Genomic DNA, 22,758 nt, shown 5'->3' with positions numbered 1-22,758 from the left:
TTCTCCACATAAAGATTTCTTATCTTGTTATTTCCAACCAACCTTTCATGTATAAGAGCAACAAGACTTTCTAATTTTACATTTTTCCTAGAAGGGATTGACTCTCAAAATCTTACTTCTTGAACGTACTTTTGTAGCACAAAATCTTACTGGTTGAACATACTTTTGTCTGATCACTTTTGTAGTTACAAAAGTAAAATTTGTATTTTTATTGTATTTAGTTACATATCATGATTAGTCTTACGTTTAAGTGGACCTTTTAAAATTGATAAATGGGATTACATGTGACATACTATTTGTAATTGTGTTAGATCCAATACTTTGGACCTTTTAATGCTTAAAAATGGATTATGCAAGCTAGAATAATTAGGGACTATTTCCACCTACCATTATCTTATGCTAGTAAACTTAACATAACTACTATTATTTTTATTAAGTATTTTTTAGGGTCAATACTTAATCAAATACAATTATATGGATACTCATTTGAGAGCCCTTGAAAAGAAGAATCCAATTATGGTTCAAAGGTCAGAGAATGAACATCGCAATGTAAAGATATATCATTTTTTGTGATCCAAAATTATTATTAAGACCACTTTATGCATTATTTAATGGGTGCTAATGAAATGGAATTGTATTATTAAGTTTTATGTTATTGAAGTCTACTTATAAAACCTTATGTTGTCTTACATTGATTATTCAAGATTTTGGAGCTCTTTTCTTTTCTAGCTATTCAAGGTAAAAACATGAAGTATGAGTTGCACAAAAAACAAGAGAGCATAAATGCTCGTTACGTGCAAGGATGAAGAGTGAGAGAGGGGGGGATTGCCTAAAAATGGTACGATTATTTTTCTGCAAGATAAAAACATATGGAAAATTCCAAAAACCTGCATTCAAGTTGAAAGAGAGACAAGAGTGCACAAGGGTGCATGGGTATTGCCTTCTAGTATAGTTGTAAAGCAAGTGCTTTTGGATGCAAAAGAGAAAGCAAACGGTTTTTTAAAGCATGTTAGGTGCATTAAAGGCAGTGTTTGTAGGGATGATTTACATAAAAGCCAATTTGGAAAACAGGTTAATTAATTTTTTGAAAACTCCACCACAATGTTGAGACAACGTGATATAATAAGTTGATATAAGTGAAAATATATGTTTTTCCCCGAGCATCACTCGAACCGCACCCGGCTCCTAACTAGGGCAGACTGTGCGGACCAGTGGGCACGGGCACAAGGAGCCCTGACCCGCGGTTGAACCCACACCCACACCCACACGACACCGCACACTCACACAAGTTGTACCAGGAGAATGAAAGTTGGAGTTGAGGATCATCTCCGAATACTTCGACCCACACGTGTGCCATCGTCATTATTGAATCGAAGGAGTGTGTAAGTTGCAGTCCCGGCGAGTGCGCCTACTACGGGTCCAACCACGTACACCCAAATGCCTCTATACTTGTTGCTCACAATTGCAGGCCCCAGCGTCCGCACCGGGTTCATGGAGGCTCCCGATATCGCCCTGCCCACATTTCATTCTCATTTCAATATATATATATATATATATATATATATATATACACACACACACCACATACATGCATAGTAGCTACAACGTTCACAATTATATTCATGTCAGCAATGCCATGGAGTAATTATCACCCTGCCACAAGGTTGTTTAAGGTCACCGTCGCTCCAACCGCTATGCCGGCCAGTTCTCCAACCTGATCTTGCCAATACTCAAGATCCATTACTTATCCACAGAAATCTCACACAAATGCAACAACTTCCCTTCTACGCACAAATGCATCTTAGATTAAGTTTACCGCTCTAGTATCTGTCGCAACAGCTGTGACGACAAACATGAGGCCGAAGGTTATAATGAACTCCACCACAAGGGCCTGCGACAGCGTTCCCGCCGGAACGGTCACGCCTCCCCCATCGCTTGGCTGGAGAACCAGTTTGAGAGCGAATGACGCTGTAATTGAAGCTCCGATTTGAGCTCCGAAATAGAATGGAACCTATCATATAAATTCCGTATTCTTATTAATTGAAACGACCACATAATTAATCATCTCATTTACTTTACAGGCTGCATGCATTTAAATAAGCTCAAAAGTGTCGTGCAGCTTATAATTCTTTCATTGATCACTCATTGATCACTTATTAGAAGCTGAATGGAAACTCTTTGCGACCTCACTAAGCTGGAAAAGCGGAAGGTCTTCATCGTTTTCAAACGAAGCTTAATGCAGAAGCCAAGCTGTTGTTTCATAGATAACTATGTTGCAAAAAAAGTCACATACCTGAGACCAAGGAAACTCCTTGATAGTGGCAAATGCAAGTGTCACAGCAGGATTCAAGTGAGCTCCAGATATGTGTCCAGTGGAAAGAATTACTATCATTACTGCTAAACCGGATGACATCGCCACACCCATGTAAGTAAGACCTCCATTTGTCTTCTCGTTCATGATGGTAGAGCCTGCTGAGGCAAAAATCAGAAAGAAAGTGCCCACGAACTCGGCTCCCACCTGTTATAACACAACAAAATCAGCGTTTGCCGCTTGATAATTGTGTTTAGTTGCAAGCAATAAGAAATCCGAGTGCTCTCGTGGCAATCGCATAAAGGCAGCGAAGTATGCACTAATTAAGCTGTACAATCTTCGGCTCGGACTATTTAAATTGTTACGAAGAATATTGGACATAGGCGTTAACAGTCAAACATGATTTGTCCCTGCTGACCCAAAGCCAAAGTTCAATCCCGAGCTAAGAAACAATTCATTTTAGAATTCACTAGTTGACAAAACTTCGCAGGCTGCTGCTTAAAATATCGCTTTCGTGCTACAGGATTTGAAGTAACGTCTACGCAGATGCGAAACAGCCAACCAGGACAAGGCCGTCGACGACGTTGCAGTTAAAACAAATTAATCGCCCTCTTTAGAACAATAGTTGCAGTTAAAAACAATCACCCTCTTCAGAACAATAGTTGCAGGCGTATAGATTGTGGGTTGCATTTTCCCCGATCCTGCTGGCTCTCCGTTTACACATATTTCTAGCATGGATGTACACCCTTGACTTGCACGTACGCCTGTGTTTGGAAATGAATCTAAACCAGCTTGACTTCCCATGTTACCGGAGCAGGAAGAGGGGATAGATCCAAGAGAAACTTCTTCACTCACTACTTGCAGGTGTGTTGTTTAAGCTTTGCAACCCACTCAAGGCAGTTTCCGCACAGCAATTGTTGTGAATGGCAAACATCTGGAATCTGATCGGTTTTAATGGCGAGATATTATTATACGAGAAAAGCGCTGGTAAAGACTCTGCAGAGAAAATATCAAACCAGATGTAAGAGTCTGCAATATCACGTACAATCTTTCAAGAAGTTTATAAATATTCGATGTGACGAGGGAAAACGAGAGCCTCCAGCTAAGTCGTGACTTGATACAACGTGATCATACTTTTGCACAAAGTAGGATGTAGCGAAAAGGACGAAAACTGTGGACAGTCATGAAGCACCAATGCAGATCGCAACCACAGCATCTGGAAAACGATGTGAGCAGTGAAATCCAGGAGGCAGCTTCGCCGGTGATCCTTGCCGCCCCGAATTGGCAAGTATCTCAGTTAGTCCTGCTGCTCTTAATCCTAGTGCGCTTGACAGTGAAGGCGACCCGAATGATTGGGTCCAGATTCGATTCCATTGCGTAAAAGTTGATGAATAAATTAATTCATTTGGGATACCAGTATGTCACCGGATTCCGATCTCGTTCCATCTCTTGCGAGCATCCCATCTAATGGAGTGTTCAGGAATCAGTTTTAAAGGGCAAGATAAGGGTAATGTGAAAGATAAAGGGCAAGATAAGGCTAATTTGAAAGCTCAAGACCTCTGAATTCACAATCGAATCCAAGATTTGCTGCTAAGAAGGCCCACTTCTTTCTAACATTGCGTACACTTGTGCCACTTGTATGTAAGGGCGCATGCATTTACAAGTGGGACTTCAAAATTGTTATTTACTTCTGCTTGCTCAAATTTGTTATTTACTTGTACTTGCTCAAATTATACAAACAGAGTGTGTGTGAACTTTGTGGCGTTCCACGGGAATCGATATGGCGACTGTGAAATCAAGCACTACGACAAGCAAGGCTCAAAAATCATATTTTCATTCCTTATCCCGAGCGTATCCCACTTGGATAAAACATAATAATCTATAGAATACATGGGTTTATGTCCCATTAATCAACCTCTAGAGAAATACAACCCACCCAACTCATATCAATGCATCCATTTTTATAGAAAGATGCTTAGTAAAACAACTATAACCAAGAGTGAAATTTAAAGCCTAAAATCATGACATCTATGCACTAGGCATCTAAGATTTATAAGTAGATCAAAATTGTGCTTCTATGGTTTTTAAAGCTATTTTCCAAAACAAAAATTTCCTCATTTTTTTGACAATCTAATCCATATTTGCTATGAATAATGATATGATTAAGCTGTTTTGCAAAACAAAAATTATACTTGCTATATATAATGCTATGATTAAGGGTTGTAAGACTTCAATGCCAAAGACTCCTTGATAGTTTAGGTCATCATATGAAACTTTATTACAAGTAGATCCCCAAGTCTAGATGTTTAGACACATGTTATGGATCCCTTTGTACTTCTGTGATGAAAAGGACCAATGTTGATCTTTGTTATGCTAAAAGACCTTGTATGACAAATTGGTCATGATAAACAATGCCTCACACTTTGAGGCCTTGTAATTTATCAAAGAAGAACACGCATGGCTTCTCTCAATCATCAATGCTCATCATTGTGAAGTGCTCTACATCAATGCCATTGATAAGTACCAATTTTGTAGCATCCTTTGATAACAAATATCATAGGAGAAGCTAAAGGGATCCTTGCTATATGCTGCATGGTATGCTCCTTGGTTTTCTTCTTTATCATTTCCACACCTTTTTACACCAAGACGGTGTATACATACACCACCTCTACAAGAGAATAAGCCATCTTGATGTTCTTAGGAACATAATTATTGGAAAAGAGCAAACTGAGCAAAATGGAGACAAGAAGATGGACACAAATCAAGAACTGTCTCGTAGAATGAAGAGAAATGAGGGCCATATGTAGGCTACCTCTACATCCACACTGACATCATAGATGACCTCATACCAAAGGCCACCAAGCTCCTAGAATCTCTCCCCTATCCTCTAGAAGCATCTAGCTCCACCTAACACACCTAACTACCCCTCTAGCACACACATAGGATCACAAGTCTGCCTATGGAGAGGCAAGACATTGACAAACCCTAACAAACTCCCCCTTAAGGGACTGCCTCAAGCTATGTCAAGGATACAGCTAGCACAAGGTGTCACATGCCATCTCATGGTGGTCATGGATCTATCAATGGCTAGGATCTCAAGCTAGCAAGGGTTCCCATGGGTGTAAGGTATACAGAGTGGGGAACACAAGCCCCCCAATGGTTATCTCCCTTGCATGTACAAACAAAATGTCTACAAGAGGTACCATGAGGGAAAAACCCCCCCTAATGGTTATCTCCCCTGCATGTACAAACACAAGTCTGCAGGAGGTACCAAGGGGACAACACATACTCACATGGTCTACATCATAGGTGACCAAAGGTGAGGACAAAGAACTCACAATTTATTACAATCATTTTGGAGGACTATCTAGGCAGAGTACCTTGACAACTAGGGGAGATACAAGTGGAGCTCAAAAAACATACTCATCATCTCTTGGATGATGTGGGCTTGACAAGAAGCCTCTTCTTGTAGCAAAGCAAAACATCCATGTCAAGGCAAGGTCTTACCACATGGGCAGTGTCTAGTGCCTTATAAGATGGTACCATGATAAAAGAAGTAAAACAAGTGGATCTGAAGATCATATCCTTCTTGAGAACAATTATCTTGTCATCTCCATAGTTGTGTAGACAAGCATACCTTAGGTATCTGACCTTCATATTTTTCTTCTACTTGGAGTCAAATGAAGGTGCCATGAGAGGGTAGATCTCTGTCAAACTGATCTGATACAGTCTAGCAATAATAAATGCAACTTTGACAGTCAAATCTTTGAAGAAATGCTGACCTTTGACCATAATTTTTTTTATGCATATGCTTGTAAAACTGTCAAACTGTAGGAAGGTGCTCCAAAGATGCAACTCAAATGTGCTCTAGATCACATCCAATGATAAACATCCTAAAGAAAAAAGATAACTGATATAATTCTAGAACTTTCTATCATGAAACCTCTAGAAATAGTTGCAAGCGAAAAGAGAGATCATAGTTATCCCCAAATCGAGCTGTTCGAGGTTGGAGGCCAAAATTAGAGCAACAGAGTGAAGCACTCAAGGGGATTTCTGGAGCAAAAGAAAGCTCTCACTAAGGAGAAGATCTAGCACAGAGGTTGGGCGAAATGGTGTGCTATTTTACCCGGGGGATATGCTATAGGCTGAGTGTATATTTTGACATTTTCTCCCTGATTACTAAACCAAATGGGCTCCAAAGTGACTCAAAATGATTTTCTTGAGGTCGCCCATCTTCTCCTAAGAGGGATCGAGCAATGGTGTAATAGGTAGGGAGTATTCTACAACAGAGAGATGGCAAAAAACTGCTCTATTCGGTCTGCATAGGGACAATGTTGAGAAATCCTCTAGGGGGTATGGTCACCTATGTCTGGGGGTTCTCCAACTCTAAGGGCTCAAGCAATAGTCAATTGTAGCTGTAGAATTCGAAGCTCCAAGAGCTGGGCTAAAAGGGGGAAGAATGGTGAAGAGGGTGGAGGTGGAGAAGAAGATGATGAGGTGGCAGGATCAAGCTCAAGGAGGCTTGTACTACTCTGATACCATGTTGGAAAAGAGCAAGCTAAGCAAAATGGAGACAAGAAGATGGACACAAATGAAGAACTGTCTTGTAGAATGAAGAGAAATAAGGGCCATATGTAGGCTACCTCTACATCCACACTGACATCATAGATGACCTCATACCAAAGGCCGCCAAGCTCCTAGAATCTCTCCCCTATCCTCTAGAAGCATCTAGCTCCACCTAACACACCTAACTGCCCCTCTAGCACACACATAGGATCACAAGTGTGCCTATGGAGAGGCAGGACATTGACAAACCCCAACAATAATTACTATACAGAATTGGATGCTCAACTATTTGATGTCATAGAAAGTATAGTATTCATGGCAAGAATTAGGAGATAACAAGTATACTTTTGTTTGAAAGATAGACTAATCATAGATTATTCATAGTAAGTAAAGTTTTTGTTTATAAAGATTGCTTAATCATAGCGGTATTTGGTTAATCTTAGCAAGTACTTGGTTATTTCAAGATTTTTTTTTCAAACAAAGCTTCAAAAAACATACAAGCACAATATGCATCATTTTTGGAATTTTCTTTAATCCAAGTCTAAAATTAGACTTCACACAAGTCCAAAATTGTTGAATAGTGTATTCGTAGGGGTGAATTTTCCTTCTTGGCAACTTGCTACTTGTTTGTACCTAATGCAAAAGGGCCTCTAGCATATGGTGCTAGGACAGAAAGAATCCATTAAATAAAGAAGACTCAAAGGAATCACCAAATAAAGTATTTCAGTGGGAGCAAAAAAATAAAAGAGCCCTCAAGATCATAGATAGAGATCTTTTAAAAAAGTACAGTCATTATCTTGATTTTACTGTCTACTTAAATGAATTAGGTGACCATCAAAACATTTTTTAGATCTTGTTTGAAGGATTCTAAGGTAGTCTTGAAGAACCTTGAAGAATTCTAAGGTATTTCTTCGTTTAGAGATGCAAAAAATACCATATTGGGATAGCTCACCAATAAGCTCCAATCAATCACAAAGCAATGATATTGCAAGGATTTGTTTATGAGCAATGAAGCTACTTCAACGAAATGGTTGCTACATCATCAACAACCTACCTTGATTTATGAAGGTGAAAGTGCCTACATTAGAAAAGTTTCAATTGGAAAAAACAAACATCTCAACAAGGATAATTCAGATCATCAGCTTAAGTGGTTACTAGGCATAGCACACTAGGCCACAACAAGGAAGAATATTGTTACAAGAAATGTGAAGACACAAAGAGGAGGAATAGGAAGCCGACAAGAACAAGGAGATTGGAATCACTGTTACTAATGAATACGTAGGATTATGCATGATTGGTCCAAGCATAGATGCCGACTGTACATTCTAAGTGAAGATTTTAGTTCAGGCTTGATTTTCATCAGACAATAATGACTTTGGCTAGCACTTCATTTACTGGCAAAATGGCCTATAATTTTTGAGTGAAAAGTCTTATTGAGTTTGCAGTCCGATCGCAAGGGAGAACGAAACGGTCGAGAGGGATAGAAGAAACGGTTAAGGAAATGGAATAGTGGTTTGTAGCTCGACTACACTGTCGAGGTGAGAGCCACTGTGGTAATTGTTTCCTAACTACACTATCAAGGTGAGAGCCACCACAGTGGTTGGCCCAAATTTTGATTAATTCAAGGTAGTAGTACTGACTTGCATGGTAATGAGTGATTAGAGGTGGTGGCATCTAAGATTCCCAGCCATGTCTGTGGTGGCGGCTAAGACCCATAGGGTTGGGTGTTAATTACTAGCCACCGTTGTGGCCCGCAATTACTCACCTTCGACTTACCACCACTAGGCTTGCATGCATGATTACTACGAGTGTAGTAAATTACCAGTCACTGGGCTTGCATGCTAAGGAGAGTACTAGAGTGCATGGTAATGAGGAATTAGAGGTGATTAGGCTTCATGATTTGCTTTTGTGGGAATTACTGCCTGCCGGTGGTGGTGGCTCTCATCAGCCATGTCTGTCATGGCTATGATTCCACCGGGTTGGCAGTTAAAATTACCAACCACTGCTCACCCACTAGCGAGCTTAAGCATGCATGATCACTACGAGTGCAGTAAAAGTTACCAATTACTAGGCTCACATGATCTCACTAAAATACTAGAGTGCATGGTAATGAGTGATTATAGCCATGTCTATCGTGGCTACGATTCCATCGAGTTGGTAGTTAAAATTACCAGCCACCGCTCACCCGCTCACCCACCACCGGGCTTAAGCATGCATGATCACTATGAGTGTAGTTAAAATTACCAGTCACCGAGCTCGCATGCTCAATAGAGAATTAGAATGCATGGTAATGAGCGATTAGAGCTTCATGATTTAACTTTGTGGGGAATTACTGCCCAATGGTGGTGGCTCTCATCAGCCACATCTGTCGTGGCTAAGATTCCATCGAGCTGGCAGTTAATTACCAGCCACCAGAGTGGCCTGCTCACCGACCACATGGCATCTGCTTCATGATCACCAACCCGTTTGGGGTGGCACCTAAGATTTCACCGTAGTGGCTTGCAATTAATATGGATGGAATCTCGGGCTCCAGCCACCACGGTGGCTCGAACTTTATAATATATAAGATCCGTGGCATTTGGCATTTTACTACATTGCTCCCATTCACCCCTGCTCTGCTACTTTGCTCCACACCCCTCCTCTATCTCTTTTTTGCCCCTGCTCTACTTTGCTCCAAACTCCCTCCTCCAGCTCTCATCACTCATCTGCTCCCCTGCTCATCTGCTGCTCACCACTCATCTTCACCATGCATACTACCACCCTCCCTTGATGCTCTGTGATCCCAATGTTATCTACTTTCTCATATAAGGTGATTGCATTGCACTCACCTGGAGTAGAAATGCTAGCACTAGTGGAGACCCTTTGTTCCCACAGTCGATTCCCCCCACATATGCATGTCACCACCTTAGGTGACATGCTCACAGAGGGCCTCTTTATGGCTGTGCTATATGGCTTCCCCCTAGATGTCGATGAAGGCCTCTGCATTTTTAGAGCAGAGTACTCTCAACTTGTTGGGGGGGTCGTAATCTGAGTCCTGGCAATGTGCATGGTCTTCGGCCTCTCCATCGTATACTCCTTTGGCTCCCTAAAAAATTTTAATACAACAAGCTAGACTGGCAGAAAACTGAGTTGTACACATTCCCTCTTGCTCAAATGAGGCTCTCAACAATGGCTAGATGTAATCTTTTGGCCTCTAAGGCTCTCAATGATCTTTTGGCTCACTAGATGTAAGGTTTTGGTCTCTAAGGCTCTCAGTAATCGCTGAGTTTTTATTACATTTATGTAATCTCTTTTAGTTCAATTTAAGGCTCTTAGTATGCATTGTTGTCAACTTTTTATATTTGAATGGTTATGGTCTCTAGCTATTGCAATCTTTTGGCCTTTAAGGCCCTCAGCAATTGCCTAGTTTTTCTAAATGTAAGATCCTCTGTTTAATTTTTCCTCGATATAAGTTGTTAATTTTTACATAACCTATTATTGGACGTAGATGTACATTGTAATCTCTTTTGCTCAATTTTCACTCGATAAATTATACTTTTTTCCTCATTTATATTTACTACAACAAGGACTAAAATACCAAGAAAGAAGGACTATAATCTCCTTGGTTTATGACCAAAATAGCACTAAAATAACTCCATCGACCCACCGTTATGGTTGCATTGAGAGACATCTAGAAAAATACAAGTAAACTTGTTGAAAATGAAATTGATAATATGGCCCTTGAGGGGTCCCCTCTAGGGGCAAGGGCCATATCGACATGCATTATACAATATTCAAGATGCCACTAGATAGAAATGGCATGTTGATATGGCCCTTGCAGTGCCATATTGTCAATTGCATTTTGCTTGGTTGCACAACGGACATTTTCCTTGGTACACAAATATATAACTCCAAGAACTAGTGTGGTGGCTATCATAGATCTCCTTCTATTTGCCAGTGCACTGGTCATCATAGACCTCCTCCTGTAATACCTTAAAATAGGTAACAGGGCTATAACTCCAATGCGATGGTCTCTCCAAGACAACCTTGAATTCTTGGCGATGATAGGTCATCAGGCCAGAGACTGCACTGAGATGATCCTTGAAATGATAGATTGCATCTCATTATTGTGCCAAAAACTAGTGTGGTAGTCTCTCCAAGCCAACCTATGATTTGCATGGGTTGTTGGCAAAGATGCGGCAAAAGGTTGCATGATGAGAGGTGGTCAGGCCAGAGACTACACTACGATGGTGTTCAGAATAATAGATTGCCACAAAAGGTTGCATGATGACAGGTGGTCAGGCCAAAGGCTACTCTATGATGGTGTTTAGAATGATAGATTGCATCTAATTATTACGTCAAGAACTAGCATGGTGGTCTCTCCAAGCCAACCATCAATTTTAATGATTTGCATGGGTGTGGTGCCTAGTGACAGGTGGCAAAGCTGCAACAAAAGGCTATGCGACTGCATTGCATGAAGTAATGCAAAATTTTTGGCTAGAGCGTGGGTCCATGCAAAATTCAAATATTCACCCAAAAGCGTCTTGCATCGCGGCCCCAAAATGGCCTAAAAAACAGTTCTACAATTGGCTACACCCTAGCAAACATTGACCCTTCTATCAAACCTCATGCTTTATACGTTTGTTATGGACTCATTTTCTAATGATTTCTTTCTTGTAAATTGCTTATGGGCTACAAGTGGAGTTTTTTTTTTCTCCCTTCTCTTTAATTGGGGATAGCAAAGAGGTTCTCCACCTTACACCAAAATGTTAATCATGGGTGTGGAATACCCCATTGTGGTTCTGTTCATTGTGGGTGTGGAGTACCCTCCATTTTACAATAAGTTCCATTTATTTACAATAATTTTCTTTCATTTGTAAGGGTGTGGAGTAGCCCCATTATGTCTTTTAAAAAATAATAATAATAACTATCTCTTGTAAGGGTGTGCGATCCCCCCTTTTTAATTTTAAATTTTGATGCCTCATCTTCTTTAAGCATTTTGAAATCTTGATAGGTGACTTTCTTTGTGGTATAAGAGATACCAAGATGGGGTCTACGGGCATGACTTGTCTTCTCTCAAAATACTATGATGTTCTAACACATTTTTTTGTTTGGATGGTGGTAGCAGGTAAGTGGACCTTGACCTCGGAGCCTAGACTACATGATGTATTCGATACTTTTGTACCAATTTTAGATGATGGAGGAGCTGAAAAGGGAGAATGCAAAAACCAGAAAGGTGATGCAAGAACTGCAAGAGAGCTTCAAGGCCAAGATGGAGCAGAGAATAGCCACGATGGAGAAGACAACGAGGCAGCTCTCCAAGCCAAGAAGGATGTAGAGAGCAACCATAGTGGAGCAAGTGCAACAACCATGGTGGAGCAATTTGCAGCAGCCACCATGATGAGGGTTGTTTTTTTGAAACATTGTTGGAAGTCCAAAGATTAAGCTACAAGACCCTGCAACAAGATTATGATAGGGTTGTGCATGATTTTGCTGTGGCTTTTGATAGTTATAAAAACAGTCCGTCGTTCTAAGAGATTTCCAAACTAGAAAGGAATTCTTGGAAACGGCCCAATGTGAAGATGTTTTTGAGCAATTTAAGTAGCTTCAACAGATGCTGAGGGATTCAGATGAAGCTGTTGCATAGAGTAATCAAAAAGTGGAGGAGATGAAGGAGAACATCCGCATCCTTAGGATGAGGGAGGAAGGAATCAAGAAGCAACCTCATCATGTACAAAGCAAGAGTGTGGTATTGACGGCCACAATAGTTAAATCGGATGCCTATCCTACTATGCAATAGGGTCTGAAATGCATGGTCTGCCATTTCCCCATCATAGATGACCCGTTGTATCCGATGGCCTATGTGCTACCACCCTATGCATGTTTTTTTCCTTTGGGGTGTTTGTGCATACAAAATCGCTATGTAGAGAATGCCATTTGCCATTTCCCAGGTCATGGAAAGATCAAATGTGCCTGCATGCTACAGCTATCTACGAGACGAGAAAGTAAATTCTATAGCTCAATTTGCCATTTGGGCAAAAGATACAAAAGACAAGGAGCTCAAATTGAAGAAGGCCAAGGCCGAGCTTGACTGTGAGAAAAAGGAGCCTAAAGGAAGGAACCGGCTCCCTTTAGGAAAGGAGTAAGAAGGGCTAAGCCTACAACCAAGAAGAGGAAGCAGCATAAAGGGAGGGGCCTCTACAGGACAGAACCAGCCCCATTCTAGAAGGAGCAAGGAGGACCGAACCTACAATTAGGAAGCTCAACAAGGAGTCCTTGAGATGCAATCTGAACGAAAAAGGAGTCTTTGAGATGTAATCTATGTAATTTGTGTGTAATCGATTGAATTGTTTTATCTTCTCCAAAGTTTACTTGGGCAATGTTTTCTCAGCTATGTGACTAGATAGTGTCCTTTGATCCACACCAAGGATTCCATGTTAGTATTTAAATGTTTTAAGTAGCCCAATGGTTGAAATCTGACAGTTAACGATAATCAGTCTAAAGGGCACTATTTTAGTATAGCACTGTGTAATAAATTTTAGGATAGCACGGCAGTAGTGTAGGGATAGCATGGTAGTAGTTTAGGATAAGTTATCGCCCAACACGGTGGTTGGTTGCACTAGGATATTAATAGCCACCAGCACATTGGTTTGCTTCTATTATTACAAGATGAATGGATTTGTAGGATGTGTGGATTTGTTATGGGAGACTAACACGGTGGTTGTTGGGAAATACTAAAAACAAGCATGGGACGAAATCTGACGGTTAACAAAACGATAAACAATCTAAAGGGGACTGTTTTAGTATAGCACTATGCAAAAAATTTTAGGATAGCACAGCAATAGTGTAAGATAAGTGATCACCAGTGTGGTGGTTGGTTGCATAGGATATTAATAGCCACCAGCATGGTGGTTTGCTTCTATTATTACAAGATGAATGGATTTGTGAATGTGTGGATTCATTATGGAAAACCAACGTAGTGATTGTTGGGATATACTATAAACAAGCATGGGATTTACCATTTGGGATTTACAAAAATAATTTAAGAAAACTAGCACGGTGGTTGTTTGGGATATACTAAAAGGAAGCATAGTCTCAAACACAAATTCCATTTTCTAGGACAAGTGGAGATATTGTTTCCTTGCAATGAGACTACATACATTTTCTTAGTACTATCTCAGTCATCCTCGTCCACCACTCCAAGACACCCCAAGATGTACTCATGCATGTCTAAATCCAATTTGAAGACACTCTTGCCATTCTTTTATTGTGGCACAAGTTACATCGAAAACTTAATAGATCTTACTAGATGAGAGTACACACATGTTTCTGGACTCTTATGTAGTAGTTCATAATTGCGGCCTCTCTTGGATTTTTTTTTGTACCAAAAAGCTCCAACTACTACATCTCACTTCTCATAGGTTGTTCCCCAATGATCCTTAAATGTTTCCTCAACCTTGTACTTAGGTTTTATGCACTACAACAACAAAAAGTATGGGTCATCTTCCTCATTCTCCCCAGATGCCACAACAAGTGCAAAGTTATCCCCCTGTTCTAAACAGTCAGTGAGGTCATCAAAACACTCCCCAAACTATGGTGGGTGGGTCATTTGTCTCTCCATTGTTTGTCACTCCATTTGAATGTAGAGGAAAAAATTCAACTCGCTCCCATGTCTTCACAATTGCAATGTTCTCACAATCATCATGATCCCCTATGATGCACGCACTATAGAAACAAGAAAGTTTTCTTGTTTTAATCAGTTGTTTGAAAAGCCCCATATCATGTGCAGACCACAAACTTCTTTAATTTTCTTGCAATCGTGCCAGCTTCTCCTTTGCACTTCATCCACTTTCACTTCATGGAAGACTCTACGTACTACAATATTCTTAAGGCTTTATTTATTGTATGTTGAATGCGTGCCTATGGAGAGGCTGGTTGTAAGCCATGTTACATCATCATGGACATCATTGAGTTTTGATTTAGGGCATGCTAATTGGTGTTTAAACAGAGCTTGCTTAATAACAGCACCGCATCCATCATCTTCACCCTTGCCATGGCCAGACCCACGGAAATTCCACATCATATCTAGACCGGTCAAGGATTTGAACCTTGAGATGAAGTAGAATCCATGGGGTGATTTGAATTGAGAGCCAACACCATCTGACCATGCCGAATGTTGTTTTATATCATCTGCATATTTTCCTTTTTCACCCATTCCCAATGCAGTAGAAAAGCATGCTACACAAATAAGGTGTCATGTTCCCTATCATCTGAAATGTAGAAATGGTATGTGCGTTGCACTGACTTGGACTCCTGTGATTTAGCAAGAAGATTGGCATTAGGCATGGAAGAATCAAGCAAATGACTATATGTGATATGCACAAGAATTGTTATGTGCTTGTTTTACCAGTGAGTACTTTGTATCTCATCTTGTTCTTGAAATGAAAAAGTGATAACAAAAGCTGAGGGAAACACATTAACTGTCTACCCAAATGTAACTATGATGTTCTAACACCTAGTTTGTTTTGATGGTGGCAGGTAAGTGGACCTTGACCTCAGAATCTAGATTGTGTTTTGTCAAACTCAATAATATTAACCATACTTAATTTTAGAGGAAATTTTTGCAAACTCTAGTTGTTGCCTTTTTTAACTTAGGTGTCTCAAATTCTAGTCTTACAAAGGTATGTATAGATGTTTCAAACTTTTTTCCCTTATATGTTTTTATTTTTTTACTTTTTATCCAATTGATGGAATTAATTGTATGGCTCAATTATTTATGGGAGTTTTTAATCTAAACACACACTTTGATTTCCCAACTAGCCTTTGGTCAGTGGGCTTGTGCCATACAATTAATTCACATAATTTGATAATCCTTTAACATGGATAATCCCTAGTCATTTTGTGATTCGCCTTATTAAATTTTTTACTAAATTTTATATCATTTTGAAGAAGTGGTTTACATGTTTACTACTCATGATTGTCTATATTCCTAGGTAAAGCGATAACAAGCTAGGGAAAATAGGCATTACCTGTCTACCCAAACGTAACTATGATGTTCTAACACCTAGTTTGTTTGGATGGTGGCACAAGCATCACCTCTTAGCACTGGTTCATCTCTGCTTAAGCACTAGTTTGTCTTTGGGTTGCCTTGCAAGCGTCACCTCATAGCACTCCTCCATTTTGGTCACAACCATCCTTCATGCACAAGCAAAGTTCACCTCTTCATACCTACCATGCGTCAAGTCATCACAAAGCTTCTTCATGGCTCCCTAGCAAGCTCATGCGTATGTAGAAATATTGTTGGCAGTCCTTCTTCCTTATTCTTTTATATATATATATGAATAAAGGTAGCAATAAATTCACAATTCAATCACCTAAGTATACATTTATAGAGTTTTACCTAGTCTGGCTTTTCTTTCTTAAATTCATTACATATTTTTACTTAATTATAATTATTTCACCCCTTCTTTACCACCCTCTTAGCTTTTTATTATTTTAGTTCTTAAAATTTTATTAATTTAATTTCTTTATCTTCTATTAATTTATATGTTTCATTGCGTCCTTTACTAAATTATTTGCTTTATCTTCTATGGTTTCACTTCTTTTTTCTCATGTATAGAACATGGTTGTGGAAGACCCCCCATGAATTTAATTTCCAAAGATAGTTAGACCCCTCTTTTCTCACAACCCGCCGCCTAAGACTTTTTCATTTTTAACTCTTTCTCAAAAAACCTTTTTGCCTTCTCATGATCTGGTATGGACTAACCCCCTTTTTGATTATTTTCCTCTAATCCCCTTTAACTTACACACACATACACACACACACACACACACACACACACACACACACACACACACACATGCACGCACGCATGCACACATAGCCTACATGCTCACACACCTGCACATACATGCATGTGCATGCGCACATGCACACACACACACATCTACCGAATGGATATGCTATTTTGATTAGTTACCTAGGTAAAAAGTCTTTTTTCAATCTCTATAATAATTCTGGGTCGTTGTTTTCTTGGGTGTAGCCATTTTTGGTGAGGTTCGGGGACTTTTCTATATATAGGTATCTTGCATGACCCATACTTTATGCATTGCTCAACGAAATTCGACAAACTTTGTCTTCAAGTTGTAGTACACATTCCAAACTTGAACATGAGAGTAAAAAATTATGGAATAAAGCTTTGGAATGAGACATTAAAGCATTACAAGTGCTATGTTGCATGTGAAGCATGCATCCTGAAGACTATAGGATATATCAATTTATTCAAAAACATGAAAATTTTGTTCTATACATACATGCAACCAAGTAATCATTCAAAAGTACACTACATGAGATTCTCCTCAACCCAAGGATACATTGAATGAGAACATTAGGCATGGGTTTATAGGCATCCAAGGTTGTGCTAAAGTGATGTATACCCATTTGAGGGCATGCTTCATAACTTTTTTATTTATTTGTTGAAAACCAAAATGGATTGAAAATTTGGAATCTAAACTATTGAGACTACTGCATGGTGGTATCAAAACATTGATAGTTGTTGGTATTGGTATCTAGATTCAACCTAAAATGGAAGAAGTTGAAAAAGTGCAATTTGTGCATGTGAAAAGATATTTTAATAAATCCAACAGTATTTACAATTTTGAATTGTTTATTTTTCCATGCACTTGCTTGCTATATGGCTCACATGCTAAAGGTCACTGCATTTAATAATACATAGCATCAAACTAGATAGTGTGCCCTTTGGCCTATTTGTTTTCTAAAGAATTTTATACCACATTGCACTTGTTTGGGATATCCAATTCTGCTAATGTGTATTGCCGGAGGGGGGCAAACCGGCTGCTAAAATTTTGCTACTTGGTGAATTTTGAATTTTCACAACTCCTGCCCATCAAATCTTAGAAGATTAAGTACCTACAACCTACCCCCACCGTGCAAACTGCCTACAACACCTCGACGTGACCTTGCACAGACTTTGGTTTGCCATTGTCTTCTTTCAAGTAAGTTGTCTTCAATTCTTTGCTTGCCTCACTAGCTAGGTTCTCTAGGTCTATTCTAGACTAATCATGGCCATGGCATCAATAACAACATGCAGCTCGCCATGGCTTACAAGAGAAGCAGATAGAGGCTGTAAGACAGGAAAGCTAAAAAGCCAAGTCAAGGCACAAGGAATAGAGTGCGAGTCGAGGAAAGCATTAGTACGGTATCGAATCGGCAACTGAAGACACTTTTGCAACATCTACAAAGGGAGAAACAATGAGAAAAAAGAAGACTCCTTACAAAGCAGTAGCCAGAAGCGGTTGCAGATGCACGGATTTGATCATTGCCATTAGAGTGAAGAACATGACCTGTGGTGTCACGATTGGTGGGAGCATTCGAGACAGTAACATCAGGCCATTCAGGTGATTACCAGCAGTCTTAATTCTTCATAAGCTTTAGCCTGCACCCTAAAGTTCGTAGAGTAACAACCCTACCAATACCTCGGGAGATGCATGCCTAAGAGGCGATGCTCTCTAACCTGAGAAATGGCCTACAGAAAGTGAAAGGGGTACACAACTTAAATCAACTAGTTGCAAAGAGGGCAACATTAGCTATGTTGGTATCCCTTGAAACAAAGGAGAAATGTCTTGGGCATGCGATGTTGAAGATGTTGTCAATCAGAAGGACCAACCTAGCTCCAGCGGTTGAACATAGAGCAGAAGCAAATCTGACAAGTCTGTGGGCTTCAACAGAATGCAAGAAAAGGAGACATAGCCTAAGTGCGAACGTAATTACTACAGTGATGATGTTTTGGCAGAAAAATACGAGAGTTTCTCCAAATAGAAAAGACATCTATAAGAAGCGAGCAGGACACAAGGTGTTTGAAGAGCACATCATACACATGCTAGATACAATGCAAGTCAGTGGTGCCAAAACCAGCCTGATGGTTGTTTGTGATTGAGCTTTGGGATAGTGTACTTGTTTCATTTCTTAAACCAAGCTTGGACTAAATGTGGTTATCCTAAACTAGCTTGGTGGTTGGAACATCATGCAATTGTAGGCTAGTTCAGCTCAATCTCCAGTTATGTAATTGTCCTGAACCAGTGTGGTTGAACATACATTAGTTATTGTCCAACCTGGTGGCATGGTTGAGCAGAAATTAAGATCAATATATATCACAATATATTGTTATTTTACTAAACCAACCTGATGGTTGGAACAGAGTTGGAACATCATGCAACCATGGCTGCTTCAACTCAATCACCAGTTATGTGATTGTCCTGAACCAACGTGGTTGAACAGACATTAGTTATTGACTAGCCCGATGGTTGAAATTATTGCATTTCTTAGCACTTAAATTCGTTAAATTTAATTTTATGGTATTCGGTTTACCACTATTTCTAGACTGAGATAGCTTGGACTTAATGTGATTGTCCTAAACCAGCCCAATGCCGATTCATGACAAACAGCAAGTGGTTACTAACATAAAAAGTCATTGAAATTGTTAGTATCTAATATGTAAAATTAAGACCATCACGATAAACCCGCCTGATGGTTAAAATTGTGACATTGTCCTAAACCATCCCAATGGTTGAAATTGTGACTGTCCTAAACGTGTCCTAAACCAACCCAATGGTTGACTGTCCTAAACGTGTCCTAAACCACCCCGATGGTTGAAATTTTGACTATCCTAAACTAGCACCGTGGTTGAAAATTGTTTTGCTTCATTTTATGCTTTAATTAGACTGTGTTTTGTCTTCTTTTAGTAGTAGAAAAAAGGAGGCTCATAGTTCTATTGTTCCTACATGTTGGGTCAACAGACAGAGTTGTATCACAAGTTTATGGATCAGAATTCGAACATTTCAATTGAGCATAGAAGCTTTGAGCATTGTAAGCCATGGTACATCAAAAAACTCAAACACTGGAATTTTTATTGTTGCTTGGCAAGCTATGAATGACTTGAGATCTAGTCATGTTGGAGCATTGCTCCATGGGGATCGATGCCCATGCCTTCCCGATGAATGCACAGTCTGTAGGCCACCTGGATCTATTGCAAAGGAGGGCAGGTTTTGTAGCCTAAGGTCTCTGTGGGAGCCAGTGGTTTGTTCAAAGGGAGACCATGAGTGGCACATGATTGAATGCATTTACGGTGGCACATGCAAGCATTGCAGTTTGAAGATGAAAAAGAAAACATTCAATGTCTATCCAAATAAAATAAGGGAAGACAACCATGCTACTCTAAAATGAAGGAGATTTGAAAATGTCAATGTTGAAGGATCCGATAAAAAGAGATGGCTATTGTCATATAAAAGCACCCAGCCAAGGGAGCTTGTAGGTCACGTCGTTCAATCCATCCCAAAATATGTGCTTCACAATTTCACGGCCAGTTGCTACTGCTGGCAAGATAAGCAGTTCAGGATGTGCCTTGCCAATTTTCTATGACACTATTGTATCTATCATAGATTATGTTTACCTAGGAATATAGACAACCATATGGATTCTTAGATAATTTAAAAAAAGTTTAAATCACAAGTGGAGTAAGGATCGAATGAGTGCAAGGGTTGAGAAGGGATAAGTGGCTCAATATGGGGGGATTAGTGTGCTTGGTGAGTGGGGTGGTAAAAAAGAGAGTGTAAATGGGAGATTTCACAGGGGGTACATAAAAGAATAATTCATAGTTGGGGAAGCATACATGTGTGTGTGTGTGTTTCCCATCGACCGCGTTCCCACAGGTCTGACACACAATCCAAGTGAGGTCAGTAGTCCGCGACCTAGCCTACTACACTACTGGACTAGTTTCCAATGTTAAAGTAAACCAAGTGCAAACATATTCCATTTCCCTTTTCAAACACCAAGTAATTAATATCCAAACTCTTCAAATATGGTACCAAAGTGGGAGTCAACACAAATATTCCCAATCATACTAGTAAAATGTCCAAATTACAAAAAGAGTCAAAGTGTGCGCTATTGATTCCTCCTCGAAGTTGCCAATGTCGTATTATGAGTCCATTAAGTCACTCCAAATATTTCATAGTGCAAATCCGATGGAGAGGTATGCCGACTCACTTGGCACCATCACAACCAAATGAAAGTTAGAACTATCGATTTTAGTTGTGGCAACCAGGCTTCAATGCCGACACAAAATTGTATCCTTGTCACTCTATCGAGATTAAGACTAATCAAGTCTTGGCATTCTTATGAAACATTGCTTGTCATTTAATATAAAAATGTTAGAAAGTCTAGTAAACTATAGTAAGTATGCAGGTAGAATATAACAAATAAATTAGTCAATACCACGAGGTCATAGAAATACTCATCATGTGGGAACCATGGCTTCTAGTACTGCAAACCCAATATTACTTTTGCAAGGCAAGATCTAAATTAAAGGCAAAGCACCAACTTTGGTCAAATCTTTAAAATAAAATTTCAAAGGAAACTCCTTCCTCTTTAAACTTGGACTCTTTCCAATATTCCTCCTTGAGTCCCAATTTTATCATATTTATCATATCCATCATATATATATCCAAAAAATAATCGAAGGTTACCATTCTTAAATCTATTAGCAATAAGTCCCAAAATTATTTCTATTTAGAAGTAATCAAAGATAGGCATTTTCCACATTTCAGTAGTTAAAGTGAAGGTGTTCTAAAAGATAGAGAAACAACATAGAAATCTTAGAATTCTAGGGGGAGCTTCTCTTGTAACCTCCATTTTTAGGGAAAACTTCTCCTACCATCAAACCTCTAGATAGTAAGGATATCCATAAGAGAACAAGCTAATGAAACCTAGGTAGTCATATCCTCATAAGAGAACAAGCCAACGGACCTTAGGTAATCATATCCTCAAAAGAAACTAAAGAAAATAACAGAATCATGAACGCTTCTTAACTCAATAAGGCCAAGCCGGCGATTATTAATTCTATAAAAAGATATATATATATATATATAGGTATTTCCATTAAATAAATGGATTGCTCAAGGCCATCCTAATGTCATACAATTTCAATGGCAAATATCCTAAGAACTCCCCAATTTTATTTTAAAAGATCAATGGCAATTTTCCTTTATTTGTTTAAAGGAGTGTTCAAGGCAATAGCAATATGAATTGAAAGTATGTATAGCATTTTGAAATCATAAGTAACATGGGTCAAGCCTACTTCCATAACCATAATCTTATATAAAACTAAAAAATCTTAATATGCAGGGCAAAGTGCATGTTGCAATACTTAGGTGTGCTAAGATAGACAATTTGTCATGCAATGGCACCCCATATATTGCACATAGATAAATAACCTTTTCTCTCTAATTCCTTGAAACACAATTAAGATCCCATAAGAATTAGGAAGTGATTAAGTCCATTTACTATATCATAACATAAAAATTTAGCCATACCCCTCCTTTAAAGTTTCTCTACATGCCCTTATAGAAATCTAGTAAATGACCAATAGAGATCCCTAATAATGCTTTGTGCTTCATCCAAAATCCTGAAAAAATTTTCTACAATATGATGGAATCAATGATAATGCTTCCTATATACCTTTCATCCTTGGGTAAGCAACCAACATTGCACATGGCTCTGCATTACACCCACCAAGAGTGTATGGAGCAACATTTTCAGATCAACATTTTCAAATCATGTTGTCGTTTTGTCAGGATTTCTCTCCCGCCCCTACGTTGATGTTTGGAAACTATACGGTTTATTGTTCAATTATTTAATTTCCACTTATGACTCAATATATGATCACACAAACCTGCAATAACAAGTGAACATACTGAAGTATATACCTATAGTTATAGTACAAGGGTCCCCAAGTAATCAACTACTAATTATCTCAACCTAGTGTCACGACATCGGAAAAAATTGAAAGGAGTATCCAAGGGTATGTATCTATAGTTATAGTACAAGG

At 39.2% G+C, this 22,758-nt stretch overlaps 1 protein-coding gene across 1 annotated transcript; it reads right to left on the bottom strand.

The window, feature by feature from the left end:
* Positions 1-1,322: 1,322 nt before the first annotated feature.
* LOC147892446 (aquaporin NIP6-1-like) lies at positions 1,323-3,115 on the bottom strand. The gene is made up of 5 exons (XM_087387389.1): positions 2,957-3,115; positions 2,294-2,518; positions 1,817-2,011; positions 1,653-1,714; positions 1,323-1,512 (listed from the first exon to the last, which is right to left on the bottom strand). The coding sequence occupies exons 1-5, from the start codon at positions 3,113-3,115 to the stop codon at positions 1,323-1,325; spliced, it is 831 nt and encodes a 276-aa protein (XP_087243515.1).
* Positions 3,116-22,758: the final 19,643 nt, after the last annotated feature.

This window comes from Dipteris shenzhenensis, chromosome 16 (assembly GCF_047967505.1).
Source record: "Dipteris shenzhenensis isolate YYH24624 ecotype China chromosome 16, Dip_SZ_1.0, whole genome shotgun sequence".
In the NCBI taxonomy this organism is placed as follows: domain Eukaryota; kingdom Viridiplantae; phylum Streptophyta; class Polypodiopsida; order Gleicheniales; family Dipteridaceae; genus Dipteris; species Dipteris shenzhenensis.
This window is presented reverse-complemented; position numbering and strand designations above follow the sequence as displayed.

Coding starts and splice junctions, on each gene's coding strand:
- LOC147892446 (XM_087387389.1), bottom strand. CDS start 3,115: ATGGGAAGTCAAGCTGGTTTAGATTCATTTCCAAACACAGGCGTACGT. Junction 2,519..2,956: donor CAACTATTGTTCTGAAGAGG/GTGATTGTTTTT, acceptor GTGTTATAACAG/GTGGGAGCCGAGTTCGTGGG. Junction 1,715..1,816: donor TTGCGACAGATACTAGAGCG/GTAAACTTAATC, acceptor TGGCAAGATCAG/GTTGGAGAACTGGCCGGCAT.